At 45.8% G+C, this 26205-nt stretch overlaps 2 protein-coding genes across 2 annotated transcripts; both read right to left on the reverse strand.

Annotated features, from left to right (window-relative positions):
* Positions 1 to 734: 734 nt before the first annotated feature.
* WFDC9 (WAP four-disulfide core domain 9) lies at positions 735 to 7630 on the reverse strand. Its single transcript, XM_058685777.1, has 2 exons — positions 5694 to 7630; positions 735 to 4750 (listed from the first exon to the last, which is right to left on the reverse strand). Exons 1-2 carry the CDS (start codon positions 5887 to 5889, stop codon positions 4599 to 4601), a joined length of 348 nt encoding a protein of 115 aa, XP_058541760.1. The 5' UTR covers positions 5890 to 7630; the 3' UTR covers positions 735 to 4598.
* Positions 7631 to 11744: 4114 nt separating this feature from the next.
* On the reverse strand, positions 11745 to 14806 carry LOC131485840 (WAP four-disulfide core domain protein 10A-like). The gene is made up of 2 exons (XM_058685779.1): positions 13409 to 14806; positions 11745 to 12475 (listed from the first exon to the last, which is right to left on the reverse strand). Exons 1-2 carry the CDS (start codon positions 13503 to 13505, stop codon positions 12330 to 12332), a joined length of 243 nt encoding a protein of 80 aa, XP_058541762.1. The 5' UTR covers positions 13506 to 14806; the 3' UTR covers positions 11745 to 12329.
* Positions 14807 to 26205: the final 11399 nt, after the last annotated feature.

Below are 26205 nucleotides of genomic sequence, written 5' to 3' on the forward strand. Positions count from 1 at the left end.
CCCTCAGCTGACAGCTGGCAAGGGAATGGAGACCTCAGGCTCATAACTTCAAGCACCTGAATTCTGCCGACAATCTGAATGAACGCAGACATGGGTCCTTCCGTCTAGAGAGGAAACGCAAAAAGGAGCACTGCCCTGCTGACATCGTGATTGTCATTGGAAGAGACCCGTGGGGCACTTGCGACCTACAGCTGTAAGGTAATGATTTGTGTGGTTTAAGCCCCTAAATTCGTGATGACTTATTACAGCAGCAACAGGAAACAGATATTCATATTCAAATACCCTGTTTAACTGGCAGGCCCAATTTTGTGTTGGGATATCCAGCCTATCTGGATGTTTCTGTTTCTATCCTAACCCACTCCTCCAGCGCTCACCTTGCCCTCCAAGTGTTTATATGTTCGCAGTGGACGAGAGCCCTTCTTACATATTTACCTTTATTCCTAATTCTGAGGTTGTGGAATGAACTCCACACTCGTGAGAGCCAAAGCAGAAGCTTTGTCATCCCAAACACAAGACAAACTCGGAGAAACAACTTTTCTCTCTCAATGACCAGTAATGGCTTTCAAAATACTCCAGCCCTCAGATTCCTGAGCGTGACTCTGTACTTGCTGGTTAATTTTGTGACCTCTTTTCCCTGGGGAAGCAAACCTCACCTGCATGTTCTGGTTTCGTGGTCAAAGGGCTTGATGGAAAAACAAGGAACTGCAGAGGAAGAAAAATTGCGACTTGGTTAATATTTTTTAAAATGCTGCACCACAGCACCATTTTATTATTAAGGCCACAAAGTCTTTCCTCGTCCAGTTTTGAGCAATACAGCATTCCATTTTCCTCTAGTTTGGCTATGGTTCGAATGTTCTTACTTGGATTTGACATTTGAAGTAACTGCCTGAATTTTATTCTTGGGGGAGGGGGGTGTTTCATATCTTGCTTAGTCCTTGTGGGTCATGAGGTGATCTTGGAAGTGGAAACTTCATGTCAAGGACAATGGAGCAAAGAGGTGAAGCGGCCTGGATCTTCTATGGTTTGTGGTGTCCCTACACTGGTTCGGGACACCTAATCCTCAGTCTTCCACATGAACAAATATTGACCCGTCCTACTTTAAGCCGCTATTTTCTTTGTTGTTGCTGTCATCATGCATTTGAAACGAATCCGAACTGAAACACCAGCCGAAGTGCATATTAATGGAGAATGGTGGCTTAAGAAGTCTCTTTTTTATTTCTCACGTGCTCTCTCAGGAAGCCTGGTGAGTTGTATGTTACCAAAATGAGGTCGTTAAGAAAGAGGGAGGGGTCGGATCTAGGAACTGGGTGCTCTGATCTTGGAGGAACTGAAGTGCCACCGTGCTGGTGAAGAGAAGTCCCCAGTGCTGCTGTGTATGGCCCTGGAGCACAGCATGCTGGTGCAGAGGCTGAAGACTTTCGGAGTTTCCACGGAGGAAAAGCTGCTACTTCCAGGATGCTTAGGACGAGTGGCTTCAGCCGCGGGTGCATTCTTTGGCTCTACCCTTGTACCGCCCGATGTGCTCCCATTCTGTCCCAAGTAGAAAGAGGAAAAGGTGACAAAAAGTATACTGTTCTGGTATTCTGACTGTCAAGGAGCTAACTGTCCCTCTTAAAAGGATTTCCTTTTTGGAATGCCCCAGATGAACTGAATGAAATTCCTTCCAGTAGTCAAAGGGAGGAAAATAGGAGATGAAAGCCAAAGCTCCAAATGTAAGCAACTGCTCGCCTGGGGCAACACATCTTCTCTCCCTTCCGCCTCTCCACGACTCAGGATTGCATTAAGCAATCTCTTGCAAAAAGGTAACTTCTATTCAGGTTTCAGAGCTTCACCTGTGTCTGCTGTTTCTTAAAAATAACCAGTTTAAAATAATGAATATGCCATAGAGGCAGATCTTTCAGTTGGCAAAATTTTCTCCCCTTCATAAGAGACATTTACACGCATGAGGGAAGTCTCCATTTGTAAGCCTGTCCTCCTCTCTGGGTGTGGAAGAGACGGATGACTTTCAGCCCCTAGAAAGTCTTTATCAAGGGAGCCTGCAGCAGAAATCTGCATAATGACCATGCCTTTGTCCACTGTGCCTTTCCTGGTGACTTCCCATAACGGGCCTTCCCTTTCCTTTCCACATCTTTTGTCTTCAGCTGAAGATGTCATTGGAGGAGATGGCTTGGGCCACTTGGGGCCCTAAGTTTTCCTGGTCTCTCCCAGGTATACTGGAGGTATACATGTTGGGAAACTTCAGTTTGTTTTTCTCCTGCTAATCTGTCTTTGATTGCAGTGGCAGGGGGGGTTGTGGGGGGTCTCAGACAAGAACCCAGAAGGGGAGAGGAAAAGGCACTTTTTCTCCCTATACTATCCTGGATACCCAAGAGAACAATACCTTCTTCCTTCCCTCATCCTTCTGTTGGGTGTCCCTAACCTCTTGTTTTTCTTGACTTCTTTTGTCATGAAGGAATAACCACTTTCACTCAATCGAGCTCCAGGTCACCCTTATCCCTGAACGTCAAGATGAAGCCCCACTCCTGAAGGAAGTTTGCCTGAGCCGCTGAGTCCTTGTGCCTTTTCCTTACTCTGAGCTCTAAGGCACTAACCAGTGTTCTGTTAGGCCTTAATCCTTGCTGGCCTCGGTCTTTGCTGTATCACATCGTGGAACCTTTCCTTGGTCTCCACCACTGATAAGTGTGATCTGCTGACTCAGCCCCTCTAAATGAATATATACTGTCCTCTGGATCAGGAAGAGGCACAGATATGAATACATCCTAGGGACTTTATAATCCCCTCATCCAAGGGAAGTTATATCTCTAAACGATCTTCAAGGGGAGCTTGGATGGCTCAGTCGTTTAAGCGTCCGACTCTTGATTTGGCTCAGGTCATGAGTTTGTGGTTCGTGAGATCGAGCCCTGCCTTGGGCTCTTTGCTGGCAATGGGGAGCCTGCTTAGAATTGTCTCTCTCTCTCTCTCTCTCTGTCCCTCTCCGACCCTGAAATAAATAAATAAACATTAAAATGGTCTTCAAGATACTAATGGCAGAATATAATATGACATATATTATATTCGAATTTAATCTAAGGGAACACTATGGGCCGGAAGCCTGCCTGGCATTACCAGACATGTCAGGATATGACTCATATTACCCACGTAAAACTACCATGCAGACACAACAGGCAGGAATAAGAGGATATAAGGAGGCAGAAGGAGGGACGATTCTGGAAGCTGAGTGCCTGCCTTGAGGGCAGGACCACCTTCTCTAGTGAGAGGAGCCACCAGCTTTCCAGGGGGCGCTTGTTCCATTTTGCAGTGATGTGGAGGCCAAGGTCTTGGGTCTTGCTTGAGGAGTTTGGCTTTGCCTAAGTAGACAGGTCAGAGACCACCCTGTGTTCACCAACTCCTGCTTTCTGTTCTCCTTGGGCATACAGCGAGACTATATTTCCCAGTCTCCTTTGCAAATAAGGGACCACATGACCACATTATGGCAAATAGCATGTGGATGGAGCAGAGCTCCACTTCTAGGCCTGGCTCTTAAAAACCTTCTGCAGGAGCTTCCACGCAACCTTCTCCCATCTGTTGGCTGGATGCAGAGGAGGCTCTGGGAGATGATGGAGTTATAGATAGAAAGATGTATGGTGCTTGAATCATGCATGGCATGGGGGTGTTTGCCAACCACCCGCAGTGAAATCTATTGTGAATGAGAATAAGCTTTGTGTTTACGGACATTTTTCTAAATCTCTGCATTGTTGCTACAGCCGTGAGTCTACTGAATAACTGGGAAGGCAGACTAACTGGGTTGTCTATAACCCGTAGTGGGGTGGGAAGAACAGTTCGATCACTGTGAAGAGACAAATGGAACCACAGGAATGGAGTATAACACACTGCAGAGCCCTCAGGTTGGTTGTCAGTTTATTTGGCTGAGACTTGAAACTTCTCAGGACAGAGAGATCAAGGGGAGAATAGAATGGTCCTCAGCCAGGGCAAGGGAATAACTCAACAGGTAGCCAGGCAGCACTCTTCTTAGACTACATAGGCGTCCTCTAGCCCACATCAGTGGTGGGGCAGCTAGAGCCTAGAGGTTTAGCATGGATTTAAAGGGTTCTCTGGAAGAGAAAAGTCAGGTGGTTAAAAGTCAGGGAACACCCATTCCCAAACTTAACAACACCCCTGGCCCCGGTTAATGGGAAAAGGAATTTGTTCTGTAATTCAGGGGTTACCCACTTTTAAGTAATTTCTCCCAAGAAGTTTGCCAATTCATCACACAGGTGGAGACTGGGCCTCGTGGGCCTGCCTGAGACAAGGGGCCCACACAGAGACCAGACTAAGGAGTCCATAATCGGGGCCTTGGACAAAGGAGGGATGAATAACTGATGGGTGACCTTTTGGGGGAACTGAATGAGAAGGGAGAAAAGTGGAGCCCCCCATGTTTGTGTCTTGATTTATTTTGCCCTGAATGTCAGCCTAGGTACAGAGATAGTAGGGCATTGACTTATGCTGCCTGTTTCTTTGTCCGAGATTTGGGTGACTTCTGTTCCAGGTCCCACCTTCTGAATGAGGGTGACCAGTAGTGAGGAAGCATATCTAGGCCCGACCTTGCCACCCCAAACAACTCACTCATTGTCCAAGCAGATGTTTCCACAGAAGGTCCAGCAGCATGTATGATTGGGAAATAAACACTCCTGTAATTTAGTGCACCTCTTCTCACAGTACTGTAACAGAGGCTGTATCCAGCACTGCTCGACCACTGTTCTTCCAACTGAAACTGAGACGATAGATGTTGGCAGATCCATCCACCCACAACTTAGAGAAGAAACCCTTCTCAAGCTTAACTATCCCCAAGCTCTGGAACCTGAGCTTGAAGTCACAAACAAAACATTTCTCTGCGTTTTAAGAAAATCCTTTTCTTGAGTTCTAGTTGTGTCTGTTCACAGGAGACCATTCTTGCATGCCATGCCTTCCCTCTCTCCCCACATCCCTACAGCACTGCAGGTATTCAGGTCCTCCCCAAGCTCCCTAAAGATAGGACCCAGGACAACCTCATCATCTAATGGCACCACTTCACCAAGCCTATTCTCATGGGACGTTGGATTTCAGGGCCTGCAATATACTGTAGCTCCAATTTCCACACTCAGTTTGCAGAATGGAAAACTGAGCTGGGGGAGAATAGGCACTTATATTTCCCCTTGTCTATTTGCTTCCTTGCTGGTACCACCTAAGCACTCAGCCTCTCCCCAGATTCCCAGTATCTTTCCCTGGCCCACAACCCTCCTTTTATTATCCCCATTTTATCCTCTGACCCCAAACTTAGACTCTAAGGATCCCTTATTAGTTTTTTCCAGTTTTCATATTCCAAGGAAATAATATTGCCCTTTTGGTATTCATCAAAGGCACAGAGATTCCGAAAAGAAGGGCTCAGAGGGAAGCTCTGTGTTGGTGCTTCCCCTACCTAAGGTAGTCTACCTTTGTCAAATATCATTTCCCACAAGCTTATGGAATGGACTTATGGACTGAACTATGTTCCCTTTCCATATACCCATGATTGTTGCTTTCAGAGGGGCACTTGATTGGCAACATCCAACCAAAATCTTTCTTGGGTGTCTCAGCTCTAAGGAGGGTTGGGATCCGGGAAAGGTGGTCCCTGAATCAGCTACACCAGGCATCCCGGGCCTGGGCAGAGACCCCTCCTCCCTTGCCATACCACCTACAAAATGTCTTGTTCCTGAGGCCTCCCAGCACAGGCAGAGCCATCACAACCCCATAGATGATCATGTTGAGTAGGAGAACCCAGGGCTTCATGGTAGTAGTCTCTATGCGTGTTTGGGTTAAGTTCTGGTCTTCTCCCAATGCTGCCAGAGGTACGACAGGAATTAAGGAGAGTAGGATCAGAAAGAGAGAGAACATGCTTATGAATATTGGGTTATTCTTTCTCCTACTTTCCCTTTACACACTCCGTCACCCAACAACACATCAAACTAGCCATTGGCTTCCCAAGGCTACTTCCCCATCTCACATTACAGCCACTTCCTTTGCAAAATTTTTTCGTTTAAAAGTGCATTGCGAGAAAGAATGAAGTCTGGCCATTTGTAGCAACATGGATGGAACTAGAGGGCATTATGCTAAGTGAAATGAGTCAGGCAGAGAAAGATACTATATGTTTTCACTCATATGTGGATCCTGAGAAACTTAACAGAAGACCATGGGGAAGGAAGGGGAAGGAGGAAAAAAAGTTACAGAGAGGGAGGGAGGCAAACTATAAGAGGCTCTTAAGTACTGAGAACAAACTGAGGGTTTTTGGGGGGTGGGGGAAAGGGCAAAGTGGGTGATGGACATTGAGGAGGGCACCTGTTGGGATGAGCACTGGGCGTTGTATGGAAACCAATTCAACAATAAATTATATTTAATAAAAAATAAAAATGCATTGCATTTTCTGATTAAAAATCGATAAATCTTCAGTTTGTATAACTAGTCAAACAACAAAAAATACAAGAAGGAAATAGGCATTCGTAATTGCACCACCCAGAGATAACCAGTGTATGTGTATCCTTTTTGTTGCCCTCAATATTTTTATGAACTTGGATAATAGAACCCACCAAGTGTCCTGAATATTTTTTTTTTACTTAAGAACATATGTAATAGGATAATATAATGGAAGTGTTAGTCTAGACGCTATGACAGAGTGCCAGAGTGAACCCAAAATGAATTATGAGAGATGGGTTACTCAGTAGGACTTGAGAAAGTTGACAGCCAAGAACGGGTCAGGGACCTCTTAAACTTTGATCTAATCAGATGACCCAAAGTTAAAGGAGTTGTAGAGAGGCCTTCAACGATTTTATTGGTACAAGGCTCTGCTCGGGAAGCAGGGAAGCTGTCTTCTAATTCCAAGTTGAGAGAAAAGGCTTTGTGGATACTACTCATAGAGCTTACTGTGTGTCCCAGAAGTTTGTAGGGATACCGTAGATCTGACTCATGATTGAAGGCTCTAACGGGTGAGGGATCTGGCCAGAATGGCCTTTAGTAGCAGAGGAGAGGGCTGCAGTTGGGGCACATCTAAATTGTAAATGGCCAGATAGTGTTTTGTGTCTGCAGCGAACCCTTGGAATCTCCCACGAAAAGGCGCCAGCAGCACAAAGCCAGCTTAGGATAGCATCTACTGTGTGAGAGCTGTCCTACTTCCTCCTGTTGGTCTCCCTGCCTCTACTCTCTAGGAAGCAGAAATGTTTTTTAGCCAGATGGGGGTGACAGAACAGAATCACAAAGAGCCCAAGATGGAGATACCGATCACACCCTCTTCCACAACTAGAGCTTCTGAGGGAGGAGTGAGTCCACAGTTCTCAACAATTGGTGGGGTTGTGGTTCGTTACATGGATCTGCACATTTAACTATTAGGTTGAGATGTTTTGTGACTGAGCAGTCACACAAAAGGTGGGGCTCCTGCCTACATTTTCCAGGAGGAGAAAAGAAACAACTAGCCGTTCTGAATGAAGAATACACACAAGGGAGACAAAATAATATGATCACATCACACAAGTCATGCCAACAAGCCAACCATAAATATCATGGTCATTCCCCCAGAGATGGTTAAGGAAATTGTTAAGGAAAAAAGAGTGAAGCAGAAGATGAGATAACCTGCTGACAACTGGCAGCTGAGGGGTGGGGGGAAGATAATTACCAGTCAATTTTCCCAGCGCTCTACTGTTCTGCCCCCTTTAACCTTTATCTTCTGCTTTGCCATCCTGAAACCAGAAAGGAAGGAAACCAAAAGAGCCCAAGGAAAGATAAAAATTGTAATGTTATGATTGCATCGTCACAGGTAATGATTGTCCTTGTTCCTGAAAGTCTTTATATTTGCTCACAAGTTTTCAACCAAGCAGAAGAGACTCCTCTGCACTGTCCAGTATGGTGGCCCTTCCCATATGTGACTATTTTAAGTCAACTTAAAATTCAGCTTCCAGTCCTTTCAAGCATTCCATAGCCACACGTAGCTAGTGGCTATTATATTGGGCAGCTCAAACATCAAACATTTCTATCATCACATAAAATGCTACTGAAAAACGCTGCTCTAGACGAATCGACCAAAATGCCTCTGCTCAAAAGCAAGTGTAAGTCATACAGATCATTTAAAAGGTGCAAAATGCTTCCAAGGGGCCTTTGAAAACTCACTCTCCTTTCAGAATAAGTGAAATTTAGAAGCTGGAGAAATGCAAGTTTTAGGCATGTGAATGTTTGGCACGCTGACTTTGAGCAGGTTGGATTTAGGAGACCTGAAGGGAAGAGGAGAGGAGATTGTGGGGAGAAACAAAGGAGAGCAGCTTTAAATGTAAAAGATCAGATGCTGGGGGGACTTCCACTCTTAGGTGCTTACATCTGCGCTCCCACATTCTCCGTTCAGAAACCGTGTCCCTGCCAGCCTGCCTCAGCACGGCTTGATGAAGGAAAGCTGCCAAGTGAAGGCATGGGGGCTCATTTACCATGGGGCGGTGTTTACCAGAGGATACAACCGAACTGGTGAAGCTCCAGGGCGAAGGCAAACTGTCTTCGAGCACGATAGGTTTCCAGAAATCCTATAAACCACTCACGTTGTTTGCACAAGCAAGCCAGCTCAAGGTGGCAGGGCGTCCGATTCCTGAGCCTGGCTCAGACCGTGTCTGTGGTCCTCTGAGGGCATCGGCACAGGGCAAGAGAGACACGCAATGCCGACGCTCCGTCCTCCACTTACAGGTGGGGATCTGAGGTAGGAGGTAGCTGGGGGAAGGTGGGCACGCACTGGGGTACACCTGGGTTCCTGGAAACTGCCTTTTGCACAAAGAAGGAGGAAGGCTGGTGCACAGTAAATCCAAAGCCACGGGTTCCATGCAGCTATTTATTTGTATCTGAAAATATCACTCTCCACCCAAATTTTCCAGAACTTTGAGATCTGTTCGTTGACAAGGCCTTGCTCTTAGTCCAGTTTTCTGCGTTCCTTACTTGCCCTTAAAGGGTGTTGAGGATCCTGGGGATGTTCCATCCCCTTCTTCGCACACCTCAGGTGCCCTAACTGAGCCAGAGAAGAGAAATAGAATCACGCCCAGGCTGGGCACTGCTCACATAGAGAATTCTGGGCGACTCTTTGGGCATCTTCCGAGACAGAGTGTAGGGTGATGACAAGGCCCCTGGGCATCACAAAGACCCAGAACTACTGCCTCCCTCAGAATTCAGGGTCCTCGGCTTTCCAGATAATGTTTAAGAGGAGAAAGTGTTAGATTTAGTTAGAGTCAGCGATACGGGGGTCTCGTGTCACGTCTGCCCCTTTTATTTGTGTGACCTCAGACAGGTATGCCACCTCTCTCTCTCAATGTTCTTATTTGAACACCAGAGACAACAATCCCCATCTCACAGAAATGGTGTCGACACCACCTGGGCCGGGAACTCCTCCAAGAAGCCACAAGTAAAATTTCATGCCTCAGGACCCTTACCCCCACCTACCTCTGAAGGTGTCTGAGGTGAGTGTGTGCGGTAACTGGCTGAAAGCTCTTTTATGTGGCCACTTCCACCCGGGGAGCGGGAAGGGAGGTAGTGGCTTGGAATGGGGGGCAGAGGAGCAGAAAAACAAAGTTCAAAGGCCTGGAACTTAATGGTGATTGGGTCGTGGCAGATCTGTAAGTTCTACCCAGGAACTACGCGGTGGCCGTATCACAGACTCTTTCCTTTGATATTCTCCCATTCCAAAGTATCGGATTTTCTTTGATGTGAGCAGCACCTCCTGTAAGCTGGGAGGAACGCTGTGCACCCGAGTCAGCTCTGGCCACCTAAGCAGACCCAAGTCTAGACTCTTCCTGTGGCGCCTCTGATTCTACCCAAAGGTGGGGAGTGAAGGGCAGTTTGTACAACTATTTGCCTTGGACTTGCTTTGTGCTAATAAGGTCCCACCCTCCTCTGTATTGATTCTCTTTTGCTATTTCAGGCATCACACTGTCTCCCACCAAATGCCCTGGGGGTCGTATGTGGACACAAAGAGACTGTATAGGAAAGACTTTAGGAAAGACAGATGACCACCCAGCAAATGAGGGAAGGGAAGTGACGGAATCTATCACGAATCTTGGCAGTTTGTGAGGTGAGGGGTGGGCGGATCTGCTCACCAAATATCAGAGAGGAGCAGTGTATGGGGCACTCGTACCCATGACTTGGAGCTGATTAGACAAAAGAGAAGAGTCAGGTGGGCAGGGGCCAGGGCTCCCGAGGAGCAGACCTCCTGCTTGCAAACTCTGTCTCCAGGAATATTTCCTACACTGTCTGGAGACACCCATATACAAGTGATGTGCCCCAGGATGTGTCGGGTGCATCGAGCAGTGGGATTCCAGGGACTTGGCTGAGGGGGGTGGACTGTATAGAGACAAAAGGCAGAATTTGGGGACCTGGGTACAAATGTGTGGGAGCAAACCGAAGGGAACTTTGAGGGGGACCGCAAATGGTGCCAAACCTAAAGCTACTGAATTATGGATTCCCAAGTCCTTGCTTTCTATGGTAGGAAAACGATGTTCTGTACGGGGCAATCACAGCCCTGCCCTGTGTCTGGCCCAGATGTTAGGGGCCCTTCGGGGTCTGTTTGAGGAGCACCGTCGCTGAGAGGGCCAAGGAGCTTCCTCCCAGGATTCTTGCCACTCTTGGTTCCGGATCATGCGGATGGGTATGCAGAACAGCTGTGTAGAATTTAGGAAAACAGCAGGCTCTGGCTGTCACTATCCGTATATTTTATACACACAGGCACACACACTCACAGTGGATATACACACACATATATAAACACACACATTTTTACACACATATATAAACACCCCTCATATACATACACACATGCACACACAGACGTACAAACACACATATGTTTACACACACCCATATGGACACAGATGTATGTATAGGTACATACACGTTATTACGTATGTATACATATTATTATACGATTATATATACACATATGCACACATATATTACACCTGTATATAATACTTGCCCATGTGTTTCTGATCCATAGTGTGCCTATGTGTTCTTCCACAGCTGCGAGGTTGTGTTGTTGGTGCCTGCTCTCATAGTCTCCGTTCCCGAGCTCTCCATATATCCTAGAAATCGATTACTCCACATGCATTTGCATTTTCATTTTCAAATGGATATATAATTGACATATAACATTATGTTAGTTTCAGGTATACAGAGTAATGATTCAAAATTGGTGTAGTGAAATGATCATCACAATAAATCTAGCTAACAGTCGTCACCACACCACTACACATTTGTTTTCCTTGTGATGAGAGCTTTTAAGATCTAGTCTCTTAGGAACTTTTCAATACTGCTACACAGTATTGTTAACCACGGTCACCATGCTGCACAGTACATCCCCAGGACTTACTCATTTCATAACTGGAAGCTTGTGCCTTTTGAACACATTTTGTTCACACCCTACCTTCCACCTCTGACAACCACCGAATTGTTCTTCGCACGCGTGAGTTTGGGCTGTCTTTGTTTTCTACTCACATAGAAGTGAGATCATACAGCGTTTGCATTTTGAAAGGGATCCAATCTCCAAAGAAAAAAATGGCTGCTCGTGGAAATGTAAGCATCACTTAGGAATTCTTTTTGGATAGGAATCCTTTTTGGATAGTTGGCCTCAGGGTAAAGGGTGAGGGTTGAGTGTCTTGGGCTAAAACTATCCCACCCAGGAAATGTTGAAAGAGGACACAGTTTGTGGAGATCTTCCCACAGCCACTAGGATGAACAAGTAGAGAAGAGGAGGCGGGTGAGAAAGGAAAGGCTGAGGGACTCCCCCTAAGGGAGCAGAATGGGGAGAACAGAATGGAGGTAGATTAAATTTAAGAGGCGGCCCCCTTGGAGTCTCCTACTCTGTGCCTCAGAGTGTAGCCCCATCTACCTCATTTTTAACTTGGCCCTTCTGACTCCAGGCTGAGGAGTGTTCTGGTTAGCACTGGGAGATACCATAAGTGGGCAGTTTCTCCCTGGCAGGACTGTTTCAGTGAGCAGATCAACAATGAGGCTGGGCCTCAGGGGCCTGCAGGGGAGCAGGGGCCGATGGGAGAGAAAATAGAGAAGCATGACAAGGGGAGAGAGATCAGAGCCTCGGACTCAGAGAAAGGGTCTGTACTGGGTCCTCAATGCTTACAGGCACAGAGAGTAAAACAGGCAGGTCTGTGAATATTTGTGCTGGTTTATTTGACAGGAACAAGCGGTTCAGACAGGAGGGAGGGTGCATTCCTCTTGACATCCTGGTGCCAGAGATCTGTGGGCCTGGTGTTGGTCCGCCTAGAGGGTTAGGGGAGCAGGGTGCACAGCCCGTCCCCCTCACCCACTCCCTAGAGTGTCATGCAGATATTCCCACAGAAGGTTGAACAGCATATGTTATTTGCTTGACAATCTTGGTGATATTCACATGGACGTCTGCACATATATATGTTGGTGTGCTTTTCACAAACCTTGACTTCATTGAACTGCTCTATTTCTGAAACAGAGCAGGAGCAGAGTCAGTGGAACCAGACCCCTAGAGATCATGTGTCTCAAGCTTAAAGCCTCCCCAAAGACCCCAGTACCCAGGTCCCGTTTATGAAGCTCTTGGACTTTTCAAGGCACTCACTTTCTGCCCTTTACACCCAATCCTGGTGATTGGTAGTATCTTAAATCCTATATCCCTCCAGTCTAGCCAACAGATCTCAATGCCTGGCCTCCCTGGGCCCTCTGCATTCTCTGCAGCCAGGAACCTGTCTCCCAAGTTAGTCATGGTCTTGGTGAAGTCACCCCCACAGAGTCTACACTATAAGAAACGCAGCAAAGTCTGAGACATCCCGCAGAGCCACTCACTCCCCAGGATTTGCAGGGTCCAGAGAGGAAGATGACCCGTCACCTTCCCCCCTCTCTCCTGTGCCTGTCACTGTGTCCAGGACCCCTGCCCTTTCCCAGAAAATACCACTTGCGCTATTTCCCTTCCACTGCCATCATCCTGGTCCCTCTGATGAGAACTTTGACTTGACCCTGGACCCTCCAAAACTTATTTTCCCAGGGCCCTTTCATTCTGTACCCACCCCCATCAATATCTCTGGATGCTTGCAGGTCACATATGGGCAGAAATCCAAGAATAGTGGTTCGGTTTCCCCAAGTGATTCTCAGCCCTGATGGGGGTACACTGCTCTGTGTACCATTTGTGTCTGGGTACTTCGCATGGAGAATCAAAAGACAAAGTTTCCCCCTCCACCCCCCTCAGTGTTCCTCGTGCTGGGTAAAGGGGCCAGAGGGCTATCGTTTGGAAAGACCCAGAATCTTCATAGTGCTGTGGTCAGAGTAGGGTGTGATTTAAGGTTCCAATTTCCAGGTCCTCCCCAGACGAGACACAGCCTCTCCTGGCCCCTTTCCCTCCCCACCCCCTTAGTCCATCACCTACTCTGCATCCTGTTCAGTGTACGGTGCCCTCCCTGGACCTGTAGCAGCAGCAGCAACACAGAGAGGAGCAGGATGGGCAGGAGAGCCTGGGTTGGCATGACTGGCCGGAGTGGAGAGCTCTCAGTTTGGGAGTCTCTGGGTGCTTGTCCTGGGCTCCTCCCTGCTTCCACTGGCCAAACAAGGAGGCTTTACCCTCCTCCTCTTTGCCTGCCCTTACCATGGCCTGTTCTCTGGGACTTAGACTCTTCAGATGACTCCTCCTCTTACATGATTTACTCTCTCCTTTGCAAACAATATTTCCTACTTTCTAATGATAAGATGATTCACAGAAAGAGGGAAGAAGGTATAATTTTTAAGAATTGTCATAATCTAACTGCAGAGAATTAACCTGTGCCTGTTTGCATTACCATTCTATTTTTTGCATATTTAACATAAAGTATCTATTGTTTTCTCACATTTAGAACTGACCTTTTGTTACCCATCTGGTCCCACCCTCATCTAATCAGGAAAATATTCCCCAGTGTGGTTTTCCATAATTACACACGTCTAACTTAAGATAAATATCTATTGTCAGGGTGCCTGAGTGGCTCAGTTGGTTAAGTGTCCGACTTCAGTGTAGGTCATGAACTTACAGTTTTGTGGGTTCGAGCCCCAGGTCGGGCTCTGCGCTGACAGCTCAAAGCCTGGATCCTGCTTTGGATTCTGTGTCTCCCTCTCTCTGCCCCTTCCTTGTTCCTGCTCTGTGTCTTTCTCTCAAAAATAAACATTGAAAAATTTTAAAAACTTATCTATTGTCAAGCATTTGCCTTGTTCTAATTACTGATTATCTAGACAATATTATGTTGGGCATTTTCAACCATGAACCTTTAGTTTTTAGACTAATATAAGAGAGGTAGAATTTATGGGTGTAAGAGTTAAGTTATTTCAAGTATAAATAAATAAATGCACACATATATACATGTTTACCTGTATAGACACACACATACTTGGAGACACAAACAGAGAGAAGGAGAATGAGATTTGTAATTAAACATGTTTGCATCATGTTGAACTGAACAGAGGTTGACTGTCAATTTCCTCAAACTTTGAAAGGCACCACGGCATAAATCAGGAGATGTTGTGGGGAATCAGCCCTCTATTGGCTATAAAAAATTGAGTAGCAGAGGAATGTCCTTAGGTTTTGTGCTTGTGCTAAAGCAGATGAGGAGTGGAATCCTGATTCCAATATTTGCCAGCTTTGTAATACTGGGACTATCCTATGGCCTTTATAGACTTCGTTTACTCATTATTTCTTGGCACCTCCGCTGGGAGGATGAAATAAAATGGCATCTATAAGCACCTTCATACTACCTGGCACACAGCAAGTGCTCAATGTAACATTGGTCTTCTCTCCATTCTCCCCTCCCAACCACACATAGCAAGCCCCGCACAAAAAGGACCAAAAGAAGTCCCTTACCTCTTAGTTTATACTGGGTATTAAGACCCAGCCCTGGAATTGGACTCTTAGAAGAAAAACCTTTTGGTCCAGGAGTCAGTGGGACTCTCATGCTTATGCAAGCAGATCCACTGACTCCACGTGGATTGAAGGCATAGCCAGGAGTAGACGTACAGGAACCCCAAAACAGCCATTTCAAATGAACTATGTCTACTCTCTTAAAGAACAGACAATGTGGGGGATTTGTTCTGGTTTTCTGGAGGGAGGAGTGAAGTCTGCTCCAGGGACCTTTTCTCATCCTATGAGGTTGAGGGTCAATTACTCTACCTTGTCCTTCAACTTATTTCTTCCTGTCGATAGGCTCCACGACCTACTCCCTTAGGGGGAGTCCCTCAGCCTTTCCTTTCTCACCCGCCTCCTCTTCTCTACTTGTTCATCCTAGTGGCTGTGGGAAGATCTCCACAAACTGTGTCCTCTTTCAACATTTCCTGGGTGGGATAGTTTTAGCCCAAGACACTCAACCCTCACCCTTTACCCTGAGGCCAACTATCCAAAAAGGATTCCTATCCAAAAAGAATTCCTAAGTGATGCTTACATTTCCACGAGCAGCCATTTTTTTTCTTTGGAGATTGGATCCCTTTCAAAATGCAAACGCTGTATGATCTCACTTCTATGTGAGTAGAAAACAAAGACAGCCCAAACTCACGCGTGCGAAGAACAATTCGGTGGTTGTCAGAGGTGGAAGGTAGGGTGTGAACAAAATGTGTTCAAAAGGCACAAGCTTCCAGTTATGAAATGAGTAAGTCCTGGGGATGTACTGTGCAGCATGGTGACCGTGGTTAACAATACTGTGTAGCAGTATTGAAAAGTTCCTAAGAGACTAGATCTTAAAAGCTCTCATCACAAGGAAAACAAATGTGTAGTGGTGTGGTGACGACTGTTAGCTAGATTTATTGTGATGATCATTTCACTACACCAATTTTGAATCATTACTCTGTATACCTGAAACTAACATAATGTTATATGTCAATTAACCCAATTGTCCTGGGTTTTAACCTTAGGGACCTTAAGGAGGGACTGAAAGCCTGCAGGGCTATAGGGACATGGAGAAAGAGGGAAGTCATGGGATGCCAGAATGGCTTCCTGTGAAAAGACACAGAATTCAAGAAAAGGATTTTCTTAAAATACATTGAAATATTTTGTTTGTGACTTTGAGCTCAGGTTCCAGATTTTGGGTTTGTTATGCTTGAGAAGATGCCTATATAGTCTAAGAAGAGTGCTGCCTGGCTCTCTGTTGGGGTTTCACTTGCCCTGACTGAGGACTCATGTTCTCCCCTTGACCTCCCCACCCTGAGAAGGCTCGAGTCCTTGACAAATAAACTGATAACCAACCTGAGGACTCTGCCTTGTTTTATACTCCACTCCTGTGGTTCAATTTCTCTCTTTACAACGATCAACAGTTGTCCCCTCCCACCATGGGGTACTAACATATGTAAGTAGACTCATGACTCTAGCAAAATGCAGAGATTTTTTTAAAATATCAGTAAACACAGTAAAAGTTTATTCTCATTCACAATAAATTTCACTGAATGTCGTAGGTGAACAACTCCCATGCCATGCCTGATTCAAGCTCCCTGCATCCATCTATCTGTAATTCCCTCTGTTCCATCTCTGTTACATGCCTGGACTTCCACAAAACTCTGTCATCTGCGGTGATTGTCTATGAGGGTTCTCTGATGGCTGCTGGATTGTGGCTGAGGGAGAAAACAGTCAGTTCACAGGCCACTTCAGAGTCTCTGATCTCAGAGACTGAGATCTCTAGGTCTATGACTCACACATGGGGGAGACTCCTTCTGGGTTCATTGGTGTATGGAGTTGGATCCCGCAGCTTCCACAGAGGTACTTCTGTCTGTGGGTGGATGCCAAATTGTTGTAGGGGGACGATTCAAGCAGGGGTGTCTTATTCAGCCATCTTGCTGATGCTACTCCCTAAAAATACCTTAATGGAATTGAGGATAGAAAGTTAGTGTATCTCCAAAAATTGCAAGTTAAGTATGCTTTAAAAATGAAATGGGCTGGTATCATTTAGGAGTTAATTCTTGAGAAACACAGGAAAAGTAGGGGAAATTCAGGCTTACTAAAAGTTCTTCCACTTCAAATTTTGTGATCAATTTTTAAAAGTCTTTGTTGTATGGAAGCCAATTTGACTGTAAATTATATTAAATAAATAGTCTTTGGTGATTTTTAAATTTTACTTTACTTACATTTTGATATTCTTTAATGGCTCTTAAAATGTAGCAAAATACTTTTACAATAAATATATATATATATTTCTTATTGGACATCATTTCTAAAGCTATCTTTCATGAAAAGCAATTGACACTATTATCTATCTAATGGATATCTAATCATATCTTATTATTTTTCTTTGTAGTTTTCTGTGTTTTTCAAATTTCTAAAATAAGAAATGATAAACTTATGAAGAATTCATTTCTGCAATGAGAGGAGGAGAAAGCATAAGGAGAAGGCAAGTAGCTCAGGAGACACCTGCCCAGCCAAGGAGTGGTGCGTGGAGGAGAGTAGGCAGAACCAGATGGGGCAGTGAGAGACCAGTCACGTGATTTCCACACCCCAAAGCCCTTCGCTACCCCCAGCAGGACCTGGTGAAATCCTAGGTCTCCTACCAGGCTCACACTCAGACATCCCGAGTTCACATCATGAAGGGGTTGTTTCTCCAGCTGCTGATACTCTACGGCCTGGTGATCTTGCCAGTGGCAGGAAGTCTTAAAGACAAAACTAAGACTACAACTAAGCCTCCAAAAGACAGTAGGTATTCTGGTTGAGCTTCAAAATGAAGAAGGGGTTGAAAGCAGAAGAAACAGGGACTGACTGACATATATGAAAGCATTTGGTTCCTTTTATAAGCCAGGATGCTGAGGAAAGTTGAATGTGCACTTCTCAAGTTTGAGGGTCTCTACTGTTTCATGTAATGATGTTTTTATGTGTGTTGCGGGGACTGTGGTGGCTACATGGTGTTTTGTTGAGGAGGACCTTAGCGGTGGAAAGCTCCACAGGGTATAAAGCATGTATGGAGGGTGCCAAGATTGAGCCACCACGAGTTTGTGTCCTCCAGTTGGGAGTTCCAAGGGTGAGTACCACATTGGGAAAGGGTACTAAGTATTTCTTGAAATATGTCCTTTGCTTGGGGAATTGGATATTTTGGAACACTGGGCATGGGGAGGAGAAATAAAATGTGTGCTGGATTAAGAGAAGTTTGGAATCCTTGGGTAAAAGACTTGAAATCAACACAATTGAGGAGAGAGTTGTGGTTTCATATCTGGTAGCAAAAGTTTCTGAGGAACAGCTAGGTTTGGAGGGCTGTCTCACCCAGACACAAAAAGTACAAGACAGTTCTTTTTTCTCTGTAATCCATTCTCCCAACCCTGTAAAATGAGAGCAGGTGGCAAGAGGATCTCTTGGGTCTCTTTGTTCTGAGAATTGTGTTTCAGGACTCAGGTCCTGTGATGTTAAATTCCATGGAGGTGTGCTCACAACTGCTGGGTTTGTTAGGGGATGGGAGATGGATTTTGACTCTAGGAATGGAAAAGGCTACCAGATCGCTGTACAGGTAGAAGAGGAAGAGAAACCAATGGAATGGGTCCTGGGGCCTTACAGGGGCTGATAATAGTGAGAAAAAGTCTTCTTCTTGGAGTCATTGCTAATGTGTTCCTTCTCAGTTAAACCAACACTGAAACTATCAATATGCATGGAAGTTCCCACCTACTCTGGTTGCCAACGAAATTGTGAATATTACTCAGAGTGTGGTTTCCGCTATGAATGCTGCTATTCCGGTTATGGAAAAATCTACATGAGAATTCCAAACACTGATAGGATCTAACAAGCACCCCTCTCTCGCCATTCAGTTGTCAAAAACTATGCACCCCCTAGCTGAAGGGATGGACAGAAGGAGAATATGCCTCCCTCGTCCTGTTAACCAGTCCACCTGGGGACCCCCACTTTTTTATCACACCCCAAGCCCCAGTTATTTACTTGCAGACTTACCTAATTTAGCCAAACCTCAGAAGGTCTGACATTTATGTGTCTTTGCTCACTGGACTTAAAACATCGGAGAGAAGCCTTGTGTGGGCACCTCCTAAGTCACAGGAAATATTCTTGCCCCCAGGGTTTGGGAAGATGTTACACTTAGAGAATGTATTTCGCCAGACTGTGTGACCACTGACTACCCTCCCCTTCTCTCTTCCAGAGATGAGCACTGCGAACTATGCACCCAACCCTTGGCCGGAAGTTACTATATATCCCATAACCATCCCTGAAAGCCAGGAACAGACACCAGAGGGCCATCAGAATAATACTGCCTGATGTCCAGTGGGACCTTCTTCTTGTTGCAACTGGAAAGCAGGGAGAGGGTGGAGGAGGGTGGGTCCCAGGACAATGTCTCTCCTACTTGACAGCACTCTTCCCTGAACCATTATATCATCAGCCTCAATTCCTTGACAAATAAACTATGGCAGTAACCCAGAACCTCTGTCTCTTGCTCTTTCGTCCAAGGACAATTCACTACCTCCACCTTTAACCTAAGTCCCCAATCCCTGCCTCCCAGGCATTTCCCACCTTCACAATTTTCAGAAGCTTGTTCTCCTTAGCCAAGACGACTGAACTCTCTTGGTTCATTGATTAACATCCCTGCGGAAAACTGCTTATGTGTGGGATGTTCTTTTGGCTACAGGAAACACTGTCTCTCTGGGTTCCCCATACCTTGGTGCAGCCTTTCTTTCCTTATTTCAGGCCAGTGCTTCTAGAAGGGTCCTACAAGTGACCTCCCTTTTAACTAATCCAGGGAAGTATAATCTTCCTTAAAGGTGACCATGCCCATGGTTTACAATTGAAAGGAAAAGCCATCGGCCTCTCCAAGCTGTTCTCTCTGACCTCATTTGTTACCATTATTTACTCAATCACTTGGAACGCGGAGGAATTTTTTCAAATGTAAATACTCCTAGAGAGCCTACACTGTGCTCAAACTGTGGCAAGGGCCACTCCTCATGAGTGCAGGTGTGACCAACTCTATCTGTTGGCATATAGCCCAAGGAAGGGTTAAGTCTTAGGACCAAGGAAGCAGAAACCAGGTGGGGCAGGCAAGAAGGGATGAGTGGGGCATATAGTCAGTGCCTTAAGGTATAAATACCCTGAGGTTGTTACATGTCCAGGTCATGATATCAGGTTTCCTGGAAGAGGAGATGCTTGGTCCTACCTTGAGAGATAGAAAAGAATTGGGGTAGCTCAGAATGAAAGTTAGTTTTCCTCCATGACAGAGTTAAATATGGACTTGGGGAGAAAGGAAGGGAACTTGAAGGAAATGAAAGGTTGATACCCTATCCTCCTCCTGCTCCCAAAACCAACAGGTGAAGTTGCAGACAAGGTTGGATTATGGATTTGGTATTAAGCTCTATGACCCTCGCATATTCAAACTGCCAACTTTTCCTTTTGGGTCCCTGTTGTTATACCCATAAAACCTGCAGAGCACAAGTATTGTTTGATAAAATTAACAGAGGAAAACAAACAGACACAGACAGGTGGCTGAAACTACTCAGTCTGCTCTGAAGGTTGATGACAAACAGATACGTAGACTTCAGTGTCCCAATGCCCCTGTACTCAAGCTTCCTGAAATATATACAAGTTAAGGGCCAGAGATATGCTTAAATAGGAGTTCTAGTGGGGAATAGGGTTTGGAGGGGTACTTTGCAGAAAGACTATTAGCTGAGATGGGTTAAGGAGGACAGGTCTGTAGTGTTCTCCTGGATTAGCAAGGGATGATTGCCTTAAGACAAAACCAATGAACTCTTTCATGCTAAGCAATTAGCAAAAGGGAGCATTTGAAAAAACTCTGGGGCCTCCAGGCAGAGAGGACACTCTTAACCCTCAGGTGCATTACGGAACACACTGAGCCTTTACACTCTGGTGGCTGACTTCAAAGGCCAGAGTTAACCCACACTGAAAGCAGAAGTGGGAGGTGATTAGTATCTAAATGTTTGGTGAGGAGACACCCAAGGGATCTCACTTTGATTTCTTGGAAAAACTGTTCCCAAGGTAATGGGCCTGCCATTTCCAGAAGCATTATGGACCAAAAGACAATTTGAACATGCTTCCCAGTAGCTGATAGGAAGATACTACACACCAAGGTACAACAAACCCAGTAGCACAAGTTTGAACAACGCAAGTAAGAAGTCTATCGAAAAGAATTCAGAAATACTGTGGAACATACATTCTTTACAAGAGCAAATGAAACATTTAAAAAAAGGAAAACTGAGGCTTGGGGCGCATGGCTGGCTCAGTCGGTAGAACCTGCAACTCCTTATTTCCGGCAAGTGAGTTCAAACCCCGAGTTGGGTGTAGAGATTGCTTAAAAATAAAATCTTAAAAAAAAAAAAAAGAAAGAAAGGAAAACTGAGGCTCAGTGAGGTTCAGTGGCTGAGCCAAGGCCACATAGCTGGCAAGTGGGGGATCCACAGTGTGAACTCGGGTCCAACCTCAAGCACCGCTTTTGACCATTCCATACCACTCAGGAGGAATCTCACACAATCTCATCTAACTCTCACAGTGACAACAAAGCTGCCAGGTAGGTGTATCATTTCCATTTCCTCGATGAGGAAACTGAGGATCCGCATACAGCCACACCTGTAAGTTACCAAGCCAGGACCAAAAACCAGTTGTCACTGAGTTTGGGGCCATAATTGCCATTCCGAACAGTCCAGGCATTGCTGTAACATTCAGAGAGGATACAGGATTAGAATTCCGGTGGCGGGGCTGGGAAACGATAAATTGCTACAAGTCTTTCCTCTTAGGCAGCCACGTAATATGGTTCAGGAGATCTGGAAAGGACTCCTGGCAAGGTCTGAAGTTCCACCAATAATATAAGTGCATTCTGGGCATAATGACGTTCTCTCTCTCTTTCTCTTCCTGTCTGCCTCCCTCCTCTCTTGCTGTTTTCAAATTGCATTTGTGTATTTATTAATTTAATTTCTTTAAGTTTATTTATTTTCAGAGAGACAGAGAGAGAGAAAGAGTGAGCACCCACGAGTGGGGGAGGGGCAGAGAGGCGGGGAGAGGGAGAATCCCAAGCAGGATACTCTCCGCAGACAGCGGGGGACCAATCTCACAAACAGTGAAATCAGGACCTGAGCCAAAATCAAGAGTCAGATGCCCAGCCAACTGAGCCAGACAAGTGCCCCTCAAAACGCATCTTAGTTTGAGAGGTAACACTGTATGGCCTTATCAGTTCTTCACATCACAAAATGAAATAGTACATAAGGACCAGGAAGAGACATATGGAAATGGGATTGAGTGAGTGGGGGAGGGTCATCTATTTATGAGGTGCTCTAGGAGTATCAGAAGCTAGGCTTGGATAACAACAGAAAGGAAATGAGGGATCCTTTGGTTAACCCTCGGTCATCTGGGACTTTCTTGCTCCTGGACCCAATGGGACATCTCAGGCCCTCCTGAAAGTCTCCTACCATCAGTGTCTTGCCATCAGTGGAGCAAGAAAAAAGGTGTTCTCTCGTGTCTGGGGTTGCCCTGGGAATGACAGTGGGCAGACCAGCCCTGCAACTGTTCCAGACAAATCCCTGTGATCACTGATATGTGACCTCTCATGTAGGAGTAACACAATGGGCGAGGGTCCCGGTGGGACATGGACCAGTGCCGGGACAGAGTGTGGGGCCAACAGGAGGGTCCTGGGCTTGAAGGGCCTGCCGTACTCTCCACGTGACCTCTGACAACCCCCTTCCCCACCGTGTATCTTGATTTCCTCATCTGTGAACTGAGGGAAGTGTGGACCATCTGCATGGTTCTCAGCACACCCTCTATATCTCTGTCTGGCTTGTGCCTAATCCCCCGCCTCTTGTCACCCCACACAGGCACCTTCCTGTCCACAGTTCCACCTTCTCCCCAAGGCATGTAGTGCTCCTGCTGCTTCTCCCTCTCTCTTTGGAGGAGACATCTTCATCGCCAATGAAAAGAGTCAAAGGTAGGTTGAGGGAAGCTACGGCTGCCCCTTCTTCAGGAGGCCTTCCTGGGACTGAGAGTCAGACAGCAGGCAAGGACTCATGTCGGATGAAGGAACTTCTGTGGCTTCAGAGGACTAGCTCTGCTCACCCACCCTCCCCTGCTCCCCTAAATTACTCCTAGAGCACCTAATAAACTGACAACCCTCCCCCACTCACTCAATCCCATTTCCATATGTCTCTTCCTGGTCCTTATGTACTGTTTCATTTTGTGATGTGAAGAACTGATAAGGCCATACAGTGTTACCTCTCAAACTAAGATGCGTTTTGAGGGGCACTTGTCTGGCTCAGTTGGCTGGGCATCTGACTCTTGATTTTGGCTCAGGTCCTGATTTCACTGTTTGTGAGATTGGTCCCCCGCTGTCTGCGGAGAGTATCCTGCTTGGGATTCTCCCTCTCCCCGCCTCTCTGCCCCTCCCCCACTCGTGGGTGCTCACTCTTTCTCTCTCTCTGTCTCTCTGAAAATAAATAAACTTAAAGAAATTAAATTAATAAATACACAAATGCAATTTGAAAACAGCAAGAGAGGAGGGAGGCAGACAGGAAGAGAAAGAGAGAGAGAACGTCATTATGCCCAGAATGCACTTATATTATTGGTGGAACTTCAGACCTTGCCAGGAGTCTTTTCCAGATCTCCTGAACCATGTTACGTGGCTGCCTAAGAGGAAAGACTTGTAGCAATTTATCGTTTCCCACCCCCGCCACCGGAATTCTTTTTTTTCAACGTTTTTTTTTTTTTTTTTTTTTTTGGGGACAGAGAGAGACAGAGCATGAACGGGGGAGGGGCAGAGAGAGAGAGAGACACAGAATCGGAAACAGGCTCCAGGCTCCGAGCCATCAGCCCAGAGCCTGACGCGGGGCTCGAACTCACGGACCGCGAGATCGTGACCTGGTTGAAGTCGGACGCTTAACCGACTGCGCCACCCAGGCGCCCCTGGAATTCTAATCCTGTATCCTCTCTGAATGTTACAGCAATGCCTGGACTGTTCGGAATGGCAATTATGGCCCCAAACTCAGTGACAACTGGTTTTTGGTCCTGGCTTGGTAACTTACAGGTGTGGCTGTATGCGGATCCTCAGTTTCCTCATCGAGGAAATGGAAATGATACACCTACCTGGCAGCTTTGTTGTCACTGTGAGAGTTAGATGAGATTGTGTGAGATTCCTCCTGAGTGGTATGGAATGGTCAAAAGCGGTGCTTGAGGTTGGACCCGAGTTCACACTGTGGATCCCCCACTTGCCAGCTATGTGGCCTTGGCTCAGCCACTGAACCTCACTGAGCCTCAGTTTTCCTTTCTTTTTTTTTTTTTTAAGATTTTATTAATTTTTTTTTGTAAGTTTATTTAGAGAGAAAGAGAGAATGGGGGAGGGGCAGAGAGGGAGAGAAAGAATCCCAAGTAGGCTCCACACTCCCAGTGTGGAGCCCAAATCTAACTCAATGATTTGTGAAATCATGACCTCATCGGAAACCAAGAGCCGTTTAACCGACTGAGCCACCCAGGCGCCCTTAAGATTTTATTTTTATGTAATCTCCACATCCTATGTGGGGCTTGAATTCACAAGCCCGAAATCAAGAATTGCAATGTGTACTGACTGATCTAGCCACAAGCCCCAAGCTTCAGTTTTCCTTAAAAGAAATATAACACATCTACTTCATAGACATGAGAATTAACTGAACTATTGTGGAAAGCATGGTGACTAGCATATTAGTACTTAATATAGTTTAGTCACTAAACAAATAATTGGCTGAATGCAGAAAAATATTTTTAAAATATTTTAAAATATATTTTAGCTTTTGAGTTTCCTGTATAAGACTTTGTATATCATTACTTTTGTTCCCCCAAAAGATTAGCCAAGGCCCTAGGGTGCCTTAAATTCTTATAATCAAATCACCCTTTTGGTGTGAAGTTTTACACCTGTTAACCCAGTCTTCAGAATTCATTGGTTAGATTAGCCTGTAGTCAGTTAGTAGGAATCAGAGCTCCCGGGGTGGGGGGGGGGGGGGGGGCAGGGCGAGATGCAGACCAAAGGTTGCCAAATATAATACAGCACGTCCGGTTAGAATTTTTCATAGAAGTATATCCCATGAAATACAAGGACCATCGTTATACTAAAAATTATTTGGTGTTTATCATTCAAATTTAGTCGGTCAGCTTATATTGTTATTTGCTAAATCTGGCAACTTTATTTTTTTTTTAATTTTTTTTTAGTTTATTTATTTTTGAGACAGAGAGAGACAGAGCATGAATGGGGGAGGATCAGAGAGAGAGGGAGACACAGAATCTGAAACAGGCTCCAGGCTCTGGCTGTCAGCACAGACCCTGACGCGGGGCTCGAACTCACGGACCGTGAGATCATGACCTGGGCCCAAGTCAGACGTTTAACCAACCGAGCCACCCAGGTGCCCCTAAATCTGGCAACTTTAAAACAGTGGATTCATTTTGATTTGAGGAGGATCTGTTTGGGCAAGAGACTACAAAACATGGGTCCTATGGGGAATGAGCAAATGCGTGTGGGGGACTTGCCCAGTGGCCCTAGGCAACGGGACAGACGTGGGAGGCATGGGCACTAGGGTGCTGTAGGAACAGCAACGAACCAGGAATGAAGAGACTTTGAAGCCATGCCATTTGGGGCTACTCCTATGTCAGTCTACCCATGTGAAAATGAAGAGATTCAACTCAGTCAGTCCTGATCATGCTGGCGCACACGTACCCCTGAGGGCACAGGAAGGTTTTCCAGAGGGTACACAGGCACGGACAGATTTAAGGACATGATGTCCTGCTTCTCAAATTCCGCATTTACTTCTTCCTGAAGTTGGTCTGCCTGAGGAAGAGCCTGCAGTCTGCCTTTCTCCTTTTCTGTCTCGCACAAAGCCCCGTGTTGCTTCCAAAAAAGGAGGGGTAGGGACCATACTTCTTACCTATCTCTTGCATGTGTCCAAAGTGTAAAAACTGAGTTACAAACAAAGGAACACTTTGAGAGTGCATTTTCCTGAGGACGCTTCCCAAAGAGCAAAGCAAAAATGTGTGGGTAGGAAATACTAAGAGGTTGGTCAGTACCCTGTTTCACTCAGGTGACAAAGTCATAGTATGTCACTGTGCCTTTAGCTCCCTCTTCTAGAGTTAGAAATCCCAAGAGTGATGGCACATATCCACAGGGATGTGTATGAAAACATTAATTTCAATTGAAAAATGAAGTCAGCTGTGGGAGAAAGTGGCCTGATTTGGCCAATTGAGGACTGACTTTGCCAATTAGTTGATTTGTTTAACATTTTCCATAAATAAAG

Source organism: Neofelis nebulosa, chromosome 9 (assembly GCF_028018385.1).
Source record: "Neofelis nebulosa isolate mNeoNeb1 chromosome 9, mNeoNeb1.pri, whole genome shotgun sequence".
Classification (NCBI taxonomy): Eukaryota; Metazoa; Chordata; class Mammalia; order Carnivora; family Felidae; genus Neofelis; species Neofelis nebulosa.